Genomic DNA, 12,500 nt, shown 5'->3' with positions numbered 1-12,500 from the left:
GAAAAGAGGACACGCATGCGCAGTTAGCTACTATCAAGAAAGTCTTGCAGACGTTTGAGGAGTATAAAGAAAAGGATGACAACAAATTTCTGTCAACTATTTTAGAGGAGAAACCCGACACTGCTAAGGTAGGCGTGCTGCCCCAATTTTCCTTCGGTTTTGGGGGATGTTTTTTTGGTCGTGTTTTGTTTTGTTTTATTATTATTATTATTATTTTTTTTAACCCCTTTTCTTTCGTTCCTGTGAATTTCATCTAAGTTTTTCCCGATCTGGCAACTCCTATTTTTCAACTTCTTTCACTGTCCACCTCCACATCCCAGTCCTTGTCTCTCGAACCGCGACATGTACTTGTCTCTTGTGGCTATCCATGTCAAACACTTCCATTTCCCATCAGCTTTACCTGTGGGCTTAGTCTGACCACTTCAGAGAATGTTTAGTAGTTACTTCTGGCATTGTTAAGAGGCACTTGTAACCACCTACTATACACCCCTACCACCGGCGGGTAGTCGCCGCCCCAAGTTTATTATCAAACTGTTAGAGATGTCAGTTTTGATAGACTATCTGTTACTATTTATTTTTAATTTGTCTTGTTTTTCCTTTTATCAAATGCCCAGTTTCCACAGTGTGAGCGTGGTTAATATAGTGTTAAAAATCATCGCAATAACTTTCACTTTTGTTAATGGAGAACACAGTAGAGATTAGAGTATATTTGATCAGTGTTTTCTTTGACTAATATCTGTGTTTATCAGTTCCTGGTGACGTGTTTCTGTTCTTCTCGACAGGGTCACGACGTTCCCGATGGCGGGGTGGTGGAGGTACAAATACGACACCCCACCGCCGTGTCCAAGCAGTTCGTTCACGATCTCGGTAGGAATTACATTTATTTTATGCTAGGTTTATATATACAAGTACATCTTTGTTTATCAGTTACTGGCTACGTTATGCTAGGTTTATATATACAAGTACCTCTGTGTTTATCAGTTACTAGCTCCGTAATCCTAGGTTTATATATACAAGTACATCTGTGTTTATCAGTTACTGGCTACGTAATGCTAGGTTTATATATACAAGTACATCCGTGTTTATCAGTTACTGGCTACGTTGTGCTAGGTTTACATATGCAAGTACATCCGTGTTTATCAGTTACTGGCTACGTTGTGCTAGGTTTACATATGCAAGTACATCTGTGTTTATCAGTTACTGGCTACGTTATGCTAGGTTTATATATGCAAGTACATCTGTGTTTATCAGTTACTGGCTACCTTATGCTAGGTTTATATATACAAGTACATCTGTGTTTATCAGTTACTGGCTACGTTATGCTAGGTTTATATATACAAGTACATCTGTGTTTATCAGTTACTGGCTACGTAATGCTAGGTTTATATATACAAGTACATCCGTGTTTATCAGTTACTGGCTACGTTATGCTAGGTTTATATATACAAGTACATCCGTGTTTATCAGTTACTGGCTACGTTGTGCTAGGTTTACATATACAAGTACATCCGTGTTTATCAGTTACTGGCTACGTTGTGCTAGGTTTACATATGCAAGTACATCTGTGTTTATCAGTTACTGGCTACGTTATGCTAGGTTTATATATGCAAGTACATCTGTGTTTATCAGTTACTGGCTACCTTATGCTAGGTTTATATATACAAGTACATCTGTGTTTATCAGTTACTGGCTACGTTATGCTAGGTTTATATATACAAGTACATCTGTGTTTATCAGTTACTGGCTACGTTATCCTAGGTTTATATATACAAGTACATTTGTGTTTATCAGTTACTCGCTACGTTATGCTAGGTTTATATATACAAGTACATCTGTGTTTATCAGTTACTGGCTACGTTATGCTAGGTTTATATATACAAGTACATCTTTGTTTATCAGTTACTGGCTACGTTATGCTAGGTTTATATATACAAGTACATCTGTGTTCATCAGTTACTCGCTACGTTATGCTAGGTTTATATATACAAGTACATCTGTGTTTATCAGTTACTGGCTACGTTATGCTAGGTTTTATATATACAAGTACATCTGTGTTTATCGGTTACTCGCTACGTTATGCTAGGTTTATATATACAAGTACCTCTGTGTTCATCAGTTACTCGCTACGTTATGCTAGGTTTATATATACAAGTACCTCTGTGTTTATCAGTTACTGGCTCCGTAATCCTAGGTTTATATATACAAGTACACCTGTGTTTATCAGTTACTGGCTACGTTGTGCTAGGTTTACATATGCAAGTACATCTGTGTTTATCAGTTACTGGCTACGTTATGCTAGGTTTACATATGCAAGTACATCTGTGTTTATCAGTTACTGGCTACGTTATGCTAGGTTTACATATGCAAGTACATCTTTGTTTATCAGTTACTGGCTACGTCATGCTAGGCTTACATATGCAAGTACATCTTTGTTTATCAGTTACTGGCTACGTCATGCTAGGTTTATATATACAAGTACATCTGTGTTTATCAGTTACTGGCTACGTTATGCTAGGTTTATATATACAAGTACATCTGTGTTTATCAGTTACTGGCTACGTTATGCTAGGCTTATATATACAAGTACATCTGTGTTTATCAGTTACTGGCTACGTTATGCTAGACTTATATATACCAGTACATCTGTGTTTATCAGTTACTTGCTACATAATCCTAGGTTTATATATACCAGTACATCTTTGTTTATCAGTTACTCTATACGTTATGCTAGGTTTATATATACAAGTACATCTGTGTTTGTCAGTTACTCGCTACGTTATGCTAGGTTTATATATACAAGTACATCTGTGTTTATCAGTTACTGGCTACGTTGTGCTAGGTTTACATATGCAAGTACATCTGTGTTTATCAGTTACTGGCTACGTTGTGCTAGGTTTACATATGCAAGTACATCTGTGTTTATCAGTTACTGGCTACGTTATGCTAGGTTTACATATGCAAGTACATCTTTGTTTATCAGTTACTGGCTACGTCATGCTAGGCTTACATATGCAAGTACATATTTGTTTATCAGTTACTGGCTACGTCATGCTAGGTTTATATATACAAGTACATCTGTGTTTATCAGTTACTGGCTACGTCATGCTAGGTTTATATATACAAGTACATCTGTGTTTATCAGTTACTGGCTACGTTATGCTAGGCTTATATATAGAAGTACATCTGTGTTTATCAGTTACTGGCTACGTTATGCTAGACTTATATATACCAGTACATCTGTGTTTATCAGTTACTTGCTACATAATCCTAGGTTTATATATACCAGTACATCTTTGTTTATCAGTTACTCGCTACGTTATGCTAGGTTTATATATACAGGTACATCTGTGTTTGTCAGTTACTCGCTACGTTATGCTAGGTTTATATATACAAGTACATCTGTGTTTATTAGTTACTGACTGCGTAATGGTAGGTTTATATATACAAGTACGTCTGTGTTTATCAGTTACTGGCTACGTAATGCTAGGCTTATATATACAAGTACATCTGTGTTTATCAGTTACTGGCTACGTAATCCTAGGTTTATATATACAAGTACATCTTTGTTTATCAGTTACTGGCTACGTTATGCTAGGTTTATATGTACAAGTACATATGTGTTGATCAGTTACTGGCTACGTTGTGCTAGGTTTATATATACAAGTACATCTGTGTTGATCAGTTACTGGCTACGTTGTGGTAGGTGTTATATATACAAGTACATCTTTGTTTATTAGTTACTGGCTACGTTGTGCTAGGTTTACATATACAAGTACATCTGTGTTTATCAGTTACTGGCTATGTAATCCTAGGTTTACATATACAAGTACATCTGTGTTTATCAGTTACTGGCTACGTTATGCTAGGTTTACATATACAAGTACATCTGTGTTTATCAGTTACTGGCTACGTAATCCTAGGTTTATATATACAAGTACATCTGTGTTTATCAGTTACTGGCTATGTAATCCTAGGTTTATATATACAAGTACATCTGTGTTTATCAGTTACTGGCTACGTAATCCTAGGGTTATATACACAAGTACATCTTTGTTTATCAGTTACTCGCTACGTAATCCTAGGTTTATATACACAAGTACATCTTTGTTTATCAGTTACTCGCTACGTAATCCTAGGTTTATATATACAAGTACATCTGTGTTTATCAGTTACTCGCTACGTTATGTTAGGTTTATATATACAAGTACATCTGTGTTTATCAGTTACTGACTGCGTAATGCTAGGTTTATATATACAAGTACGTCTGTGTTTATCAGTTACTGGCTACGTAATGCTAGGTTTATATATGCAAGTACATCTGTGTTTATCAGTTACTGGACACGTGTTTATGTTGTTTATTTTACGCCAGATTCATTGATAATTGTATATTTATTTATAGATTTATTTACTATATTTATTTTTTCCTAGACAGTCAGTGGCGACAAGTTTTCTGTTTGTGCTAAACATATTTAGTCGGCAGCAAAGTAAAGTAAAGTAAAGTTTGTTTTATTTAACGACGCCACTAGAGCACATTGATTTTTAATCTTATCATCGGCTATTGGACGTCAAACATATGGTCATTCTGACACTGTTTTTAGAGGAAACCCGCTGTCGCCACATAGGCTACTCTTCTTTACGACAGGCAGCAAGGGATCTTTTATTTGCGCTTCCCACAGGCAGGATAGCACAAACCATGGCCTTTGTTGAACCAGTTATGGATCACTGGTCGGTGCAAGTGGTTTACACCTACCCATTGAGCCTTGCGGAGCACTCACTCGGGGTTTGGAGTCGGTATCTCGATTAAAAATCCCATGCCTCGACTGGGATCCGAACCCAGTACCTACCAGCCTGTAGACCGATGGCCTGCCACGACGCCACCGAGGCTAGTCGGCAGCAGTTAAATCGAGTCGAGGTGTTAGTGTCCGCGAAATTGGCGACAGTACAAAATTTCAAAACTATATCCGATTCATTTTTCCCAATGTTCAATTTACTAGTAAATGAAATTATTTGATTAATATTTTCCACGAGCATGATGACCATGGTATTATCTTTATATTTGAACTCTTTTGGCGGGAAGCTGCCATTACCCAGCATTGAGATCGCGCTTTGAAGTGATATTAGTCAGCTTTTGAGTTGTCAGATTTTGGCGCGTGTGTCACCGTGAGTATACCAAGGAATGCGTCGTCATTTAATTGTGGTGTTTGTGTATTTTTTGTTTGCAGAGGCATTATCATCAAAGGGAGACCCCAAAAGCAAATATGACATCATTAAAGAGATAGGAGCCGGGTGAGTACACGTTTAAACTGGACCAGACTGGAGACGAATGAGTTCAGACAATCGGGTTAATTGCATTCGTCATTCAGTAGCCGGACAGTGCAGATCATAAACGTATGCATTTATTGTTGTCATAGATTTCTGCAGACATCCACCATGTTTAAAGTCAAACTTATATGTAGGGATGTAATAAAATAACCAGAGAGGGAGGGCAGTAAAAAATAATCAATTTACTCCGTGATCAAAATCGTATCTTTACACAAGAACGTTTGGCAAAGTGGTGAATGCTTCCATGATTCAGTATCAGGTGCTCGTCTTAAGAGGACCGCCACTCCACTAGGAGATCTGTAACACAATGTTTCATCCCTCTTGAAGGATCATAGGAGGACTGCCGCTTCCTAGACTAGCTTAGAAAGACACTTGCACAGAATAGAGCTCAATGCAATATATACAGCTATGACAGCATGCCCTCGTGAATCACAATGGAATATATACAGCTATGACGGCATGCCCTCATGAATCACCTTAAAACAGTGCTGAACCAGGTGTTCAAGAACACAGTAATATCTTTTCCTACCAGACAGAAACACTTTTTGACCTTGTTCAAAATGTCCACTGTTATAAATACTTATTAATGTAGTTTGTGACTTGCAGTGGTTTCGGCGTGGTGTACACGGCCAAGCCGAGGAACAGCGAGTGCACGGTGGCCATCAAGGTGATCAACATCTACAAACAGGAGAAACACGAGCAGGTGGTGGCCGAGATCCGGGTCCTGAAGACGTGCAGACACGCCAACCTGGTCAGCTTCGTCGAGTGCTACCTGGTGGACGCCAAGCTGTGGGTCGTGATGGAGTTTCTGGACGGCGGGCCCCTCACCGAGGTCGTGCGCTACACAGTCATGAAGGAGAACCAGATCGCAGCCGTCTGCAGGTAGTCGTGTAGATAACAGCAGCATCTATCACGGTCAAAGTTCATTTGTTTGTTCATTTGACGTGAGGTTATTTTTGTGTTTAAATCTATTGAAGGTATAATCTGTCCACCCAGGGCATGGGTTAATCATAGTCGTCGGGTTCAGAGGGGCACTGCTTCCCACAACTTTAAAGAGAATGCATCCTTTCATTTGAATATTAAATTAATATATAGTTGATGTCAACTTCCGACGCTTCAGGTAGTGGTTAATTAATATAGCAGCTTTAGATTCCACTCTACGAAAACTATTGTACATGTTGTTTAATATTTTGCATTTTCCCCCTCTACTTTTTTAATGTGATAGGAGTATAAATAAATAAATAAATAAATAAATGTCTTTTTTTTCCTAACTGTTTTGAAAATTTTAATTTATAACTTGTTTTTGTGAAAAGCACAACTTTAAACTTAATTAGTTCTAGTTACTATTCCGTATTACTATTGTCGTCTGTGGTGTTTGATTTGGTGGCTTGCACCCTGCAGGGAGTGTCTCAAAGGTCTGGAGTACCTGCACGGGAGGAACATCATCCACCGCGACATCAAGAGCGACAACGTCCTCCTGGGACTGAACGGCGCCGTCAAACTCACCGACTTCGGCTACTGCGCACAGTTGAGCAGCGAGCGAGACAAGCGGAGAACTAACGCGGGCACCACCTACTGGGCGGCGCCGGAAATCGTCCTCAGGTATGTGTTAATGGTGTTGAGGTATGTGTTGATGGTGTTGAGGTATGCGTTGACGGTGTTGAGGTATGCGTTGACGGTGTTGAGGTGTGTGTTGACGGTGTTGAGGTATGTGTTGATGGTGTTGAGGTATGTGTTGATGGTGTTGAGGTATGTGTTGATGGTGTTGAGGTATGCGTTGATGGTGTTGAGGTATGTGTTGACGGTGTTGAGGTAAGTGTTGACGGTATGTGATGATAGTGTTGAGGTATGTGTTGACGGTGTTGAGGTAAGTGTTGATGGTGTTGAGATATGTGTTGACGGTGTTGAGGTATGTGTTGATAGTGTTGAGGTATGTGTTGATGGTGTTGAGGTATGCGTTGATGGTGTTGAGGTATGCGTTGATGGTGTTGAGGTATGTGTTGACGGTGTTGAGGTAAGTGTTGACGGTATGTGATGATAGTGTTGAGGTATGCGTTGACGGTGTTGAGGTAAGTGTTGATGGTGTTGAGGTATGTGTTGAAGGTGTTGAGGTATGTGTTGAAGGTGTTGAGGTATGTGTTGGTGGTGTGGAAGTATGTGTTGAAGGTGTTGAGGTATGTGTTGATGGTGTTGAGGTATGTGCTGATGGTGTTGAGGTATGGTTGATGGTGTTAAGGTATGTGTTAAAGGTGTTGAGGTATGTGTTGAAGGTGTTGAGGTATGTGTTGGTGGTGTGGAAGTATGTGTTGAAGGTGTTGAGGTATGTGTTGATGGTGTTGAGGTATGTGCTGATGGTGTTGAGGTATGGTTGATGGTGTTGAGGTATGTGTTAAAGGTGTTGAGGTATGTGTTGGTGGTGTTGAGGTATGTGTTGAAGGTGTTGAGGTACGCGTTGATGGTGTTGAGGTATGCGTTGATTGTGTTGAGGTATGCGTTGATGGTGTTGAGGTATGCGTTGACGGTGTTGAGGTATGCGTTGTATGCGTTGATGGTGTTGAGGTATGCGTTGATGGTGTTTAGGTATGTGTTGACAGTGTTGAGGTATGTGTTGAAGGTGTTGAGGTATGTGTTGGTGGTGTTGAGGTATGTGTTGGTGGTGTGGAGGTATGTGTTGAAGGTGTTGAGGTATGCGTTGATGGTGTTGTGGTATGCGTTGATGGTGTTGATGTATGCGTTGACGGTGTTGAGGTATGCGTTGACAGTGTTGAGGTATGTGTTGAAGGTGTGGAGGTATGTGTTGAAGGTGTGGAGGTATGTTTTTTACGGTGTTGAGGTATGTGTTGACGGTGTGGAGGTATGTGTTGGTGGTGTGGAGGTATGTATTGACGGTGTTGAGGTATGCGTTGACGGTGTTGAGGTATGCGTTGACGGTGTTGAGGTATGCGTTGAAGGTGTTGAGGTATGTGTTGATGGTGTGGAGGTATGTGTTGGTGGTGTGGAGGTATGTATTGACGGTGTTGAGGTATGCGTTGACGGTGTTGAGGTATGCGTTGACGGTGTTGAGGTATGCGTTGAAGGTGTTGAGGTATGTGTTGATGGTGTTGAGGTATGCGTTGATGGTGTTGAGGTATGCGTTGACGGTGTTGAGGTAAGTGTTGAAGGTGTTGAGGTATGTGTTGAAGGTGTTGAGGTATGTGTTGGTGGTGTTGAGGTATGTGTTGATGGTGTTGAGGTATGTGTTTAAGGTGTTGAGGTATGCGTTGATGGTGTTGAGGTATGCGTTGATGGTGTTGAGGTATGTGTTGACGGTGTTGAGGTATGTGTTACCGGTGTTGAGGTATGTGTTGATGGTGTTGAGGGATGTGTTGATGGTGTTGAGGGATGTGTTGATAGTGTTGACCTACTATTTCATTATACAAACGAACTCTGATGATGCCTATGGTGATTGTTTTTCTTTCTCTTACTTCTCTTCACCATCGACATGATATTTTCGAGCTAATATATAACTAATCGTTAAGTCATAGTTTGTGTTATGATATTTAACTATGAAGTTTTTTCAATGACATGCAGAGCACAGCAAACACTGCAAATCAAAGACATAAGAAAGAAAGAAAATGAAAATGGTTAATTTTCTTGTTGTATCAAGGGAAGTAGAAATAGGTGACTGTACACAGACTAGGTTGAGTAACTCTAGATTAGTTTTAATATGGTTGTCTCACCTTTAGCATGAACTGAAGTGAAATAATTACTATTGCAAAGACAAGAGTGAATTTTAACATGTGGTACAAACTGAACGTTGAATAACATTGTTTGCATCAACCACTGGGACTATCTGGCTGGGTCGTAATATTGACTGATATTATTTGTAGTGAAGTATATTACCGTCATGATCAAACATTCTCTAGTGAGGTACAGTATCATTATTTCCAGGAGGCCCCACGGTAAGAAAGTTGACGTGTGGAGTCTGGGGATCATATGTCCACCATGATTCAACATTTTATAATGAGTAAAAAATTTGATGTATGGAGTCTGGGGACCATATTAGCATCATCACCAAATGTTTTGTAGTGATGTAGTAATACTGACTGATTATTTGTAGTGACACACATTACGATTATTTTCAGGAGACCTCACGGTAAAAAGGTTGACGTGTGGAGTCTAGGGATCACCGCGATAGAGATGATAGACGGCGTGCCGCCCTACTTCCTCGAGATGCCGCCCTTCAGGGCGTCGTGGATGATCGCCTCCAAGGGCCGCCCTGACATCCCCGTGGAGAAACTCTCCAAGGAGCTCGGCAGCTACCTGTACGCCTCGCTAGAGGTTAACGTGGAGCGGAGGTACGACTGTACACAGCTGTTAGCGCTGGACTTCTTCAAACACTGCGCCGAACTCACCTCGATACCCCCCCTCATAGAGGCGGCTAGGGGACAACACAAAAAGGAGACAGCCTTGTAGTGATGTGTGCTACTTAGAGAAATAATTTTAGACCTCTTTTCGCTGAAGAGTTCCTATAAATTCGCTTGTAACATAGTCCAGCAGCCCGCTCAAAATGAATCTGCCTTGATATTAGTGGTGGTCATTGTAATTATGTGCTTCAGCTTAAAGATATAATGGACAGTGGCTTAGAAAGGTGCCAAACGGTAAGGGGGGGGGGGGGGGGGGGGGGGGGGGGGGGGCTCACTTTTATATTTACACACTTTTACACTATTATAAAGCATATATAAAGCAAAATATCTCAAAACCATTTGCTTACATCCACTGAGATTCCCGGTGGATGTGTCCAAGATAGGGGATGAATATGCTATTTAACGCAGTGATGTTGAACCTTTAAATTAAATTTCAGTTAGTGAAGAGTCCTTACACATATGTATCACATTCCACATCTCCCATTAAGAAGGATGTTGCCTTGTAGTAATGTCATCATGGTCACAATTATATATCAGAATCCAGGGTCAAACCTTGTCTGAAATAAAGAGTGGGGGTAACAAACAACAAACAAAGTACTGTAATATAGGGTGTTCTCCCTGTTGGACAACAGAAAGAACACAGTGAGACTAACAGGACACCGCTTCCTATGTTTGTAACAACCTCGGCTTTGCTCCCAACTGCTATATTCATCCATGGAATCTACCAGTGAATGCTGTTATATATAGTGGTGATTGTAAATCTTATATACTGAATCTGCTATTTAAAATATCGTTTAGAACCTTTATTTATTGAACAGTTCCAACATTCATACATCACATTCCATACCACAGGTCCTTTACGCTATCATACCTGAATGGCCTGAATCAAATGAGATCCTACTTTCCGTGTAATCGGATTCCAGTGTCCGTTTTGACGTCAGCAGGTCTGAGTAAACCAAGCGTCATGATTTGTCCATATCACCCTTCATACAACCAATCAAAGCACTGCTTATATAAAAGTGTCTTCATCTTAAGGCATTCTGAATGACTGTTGGAGACGAAGAGAAGGAAATGGTTTTGGCTGATGTCAAATCTAATGCTGGGGACAAGGTGAAGTTGAAAATACGATTTAATTCATTGGATGAATGTGATTCTAAAACACAGCGATGCACCGGATTATACCATTAAACCTTGGGTATTGTTTGTTTGTGTTGTTATAGACATGTGTATTCAGAAACTGTTTTGTACATAAACACTATCAAATTTCTGATGTAATATAAAAAACGAAAATTTACAGTTTATGAATTTAGTTTCTGTGTCATTCGTATGAATCACAAACTTGTGATACTAATATAGGTAAGGAAATTAATGTTTCTTGACCTCAGCATGGCTATTTGGATATTTTAACACTTGGTCTAGCTACTGCAATATAGGTAAGGAAATTAGTGTTTCTTGAACGACACCTCAGCATGGCTATTTGGATATTTTAACACTTGGTCTAGCTACTGCAATATAGGTAAGGAAATTAGTGTTTCTTGAACGACACCTCAGCATGGCTATTTGGATATTTTAACGCTTGGTCTAGCTACTGCAATATAGGTAAGGAAATTAGTGTTTCTTGAACGACACCTCAGCATGGCTATTTGGATATTTTAACACTTGGTCTAGCTACTGCAATATAGGTAAGGAAATTAGTGTTTCTTGAACGACACCTCAGCATGGCTATTTGGATATTTTAACACTTGGTCTAGCTACTGCAATATAGGTAAGGAAATTAGTGTTTCTTGAACGACACCTCAGCATGGCTATTTGGATATTTTAACACTTGGTCTAGCTACAGCAATATAGGTAAGGAAATGAGTGTTTCTTGAACGACACCTCAGCATGGCTATTTGGATATTTTAACACTTGGTCTAGCTACTGCAATATAGGTAAGGAAATGAGTGTTTCTTGAACGACACCTCAGCATGGCTATGTGGATATTTTAACACTTGGTCTAGCTACTGCAATATAGGTAAGGAAATGAGTGTTTCTTGAACGACACCTCAGCATCGCTATGTGGATATTTTAACACTTGGTCTAGCTACTGCAATATAGGTAAGGAAATGAGTGTTTCTTGAACGACACCTCAGCATGGCTATTTGGATATTTTAACACTTGGTCTAGCTACTGCAATATAGGTAAGGAAATTAGTGTTTCTTGAACGACACCTCAGCATGGCTATTTGGATATTTAACACTTGGTCTAGCTACTGCAATATACGTAAGGAAATGAGTGTTTCTTGAACGACACCTCAGCATGGCTATTTGGATATTTTAACGCTTGGTCTAGCTACTGCAATATAGGTAAGGAAATTAGTGTTTCTTGAACGACACCTCAGCATGGCTATTTGGATATTTTAACACTTGGTCTAGCTACTGCAATATAGGTAAGGAAATTAGTGTTTCTTGAACGACACCTCAGCATGGCTATTTGGATATTTTAACACTTGGTCTAGCTACTGCAATATAGGTAAGGAAATTAGTGTTTCTTGAACGACACCTCAGCATGGCTATTTGGATATTTTAACACTTGGTCTAGCTACAGCAATATACGTAAGGAAATTAGTGTTTCTTGAACGACACCTCAGCATGGCTATTTGGATATTTTAACACTTGGTCTAGCTACAGCAATATACGTAAGGAAATTAGTGTTTCTTGAACGACACCTCAGCATGGCTATGTGGATATTTTAACACTTGGTCTAGCTACTGCAATATAGGTAAGGAAATGA

At 39.7% G+C, this 12,500-nt stretch overlaps 1 protein-coding gene across 3 annotated transcripts in view; it reads left to right on the top strand.

Annotated features, from left to right (window-relative positions):
• The window catches only part of LOC121369386 (serine/threonine-protein kinase PAK 1-like), a 14,115-nt gene extending 3,093 nt beyond the window's left edge, over nt 1-11,022 (top strand). For all 3 annotated transcript variants that reach the window (XM_041494453.1, XM_041494454.1, XM_041494452.1), the window contains exons 3-8: nt 2-128; nt 783-867; nt 5,223-5,286; nt 5,929-6,204; nt 6,724-6,924; nt 9,447-11,022. In XM_041494453.1, the coding sequence (XP_041350387.1) occupies nt 2-128; nt 783-867; nt 5,223-5,286; nt 5,929-6,204; nt 6,724-6,924; nt 9,447-9,777 (1,084 nt within the window). In that variant the 3' untranslated portion in view covers nt 9,778-11,022. The remainder of the gene's footprint in view (nt 1; nt 129-782; nt 868-5,222; nt 5,287-5,928; nt 6,205-6,723; nt 6,925-9,446) is intronic.
• Nucleotides 11,023-12,500: the final 1,478 nt, after the last annotated feature.

This window comes from Gigantopelta aegis, chromosome 3 (assembly GCF_016097555.1).
Source record: "Gigantopelta aegis isolate Gae_Host chromosome 3, Gae_host_genome, whole genome shotgun sequence".
NCBI lineage: Eukaryota > Metazoa > Mollusca > Gastropoda > Neomphalida > Peltospiridae > Gigantopelta > Gigantopelta aegis.
This window is presented reverse-complemented; position numbering and strand designations above follow the sequence as displayed.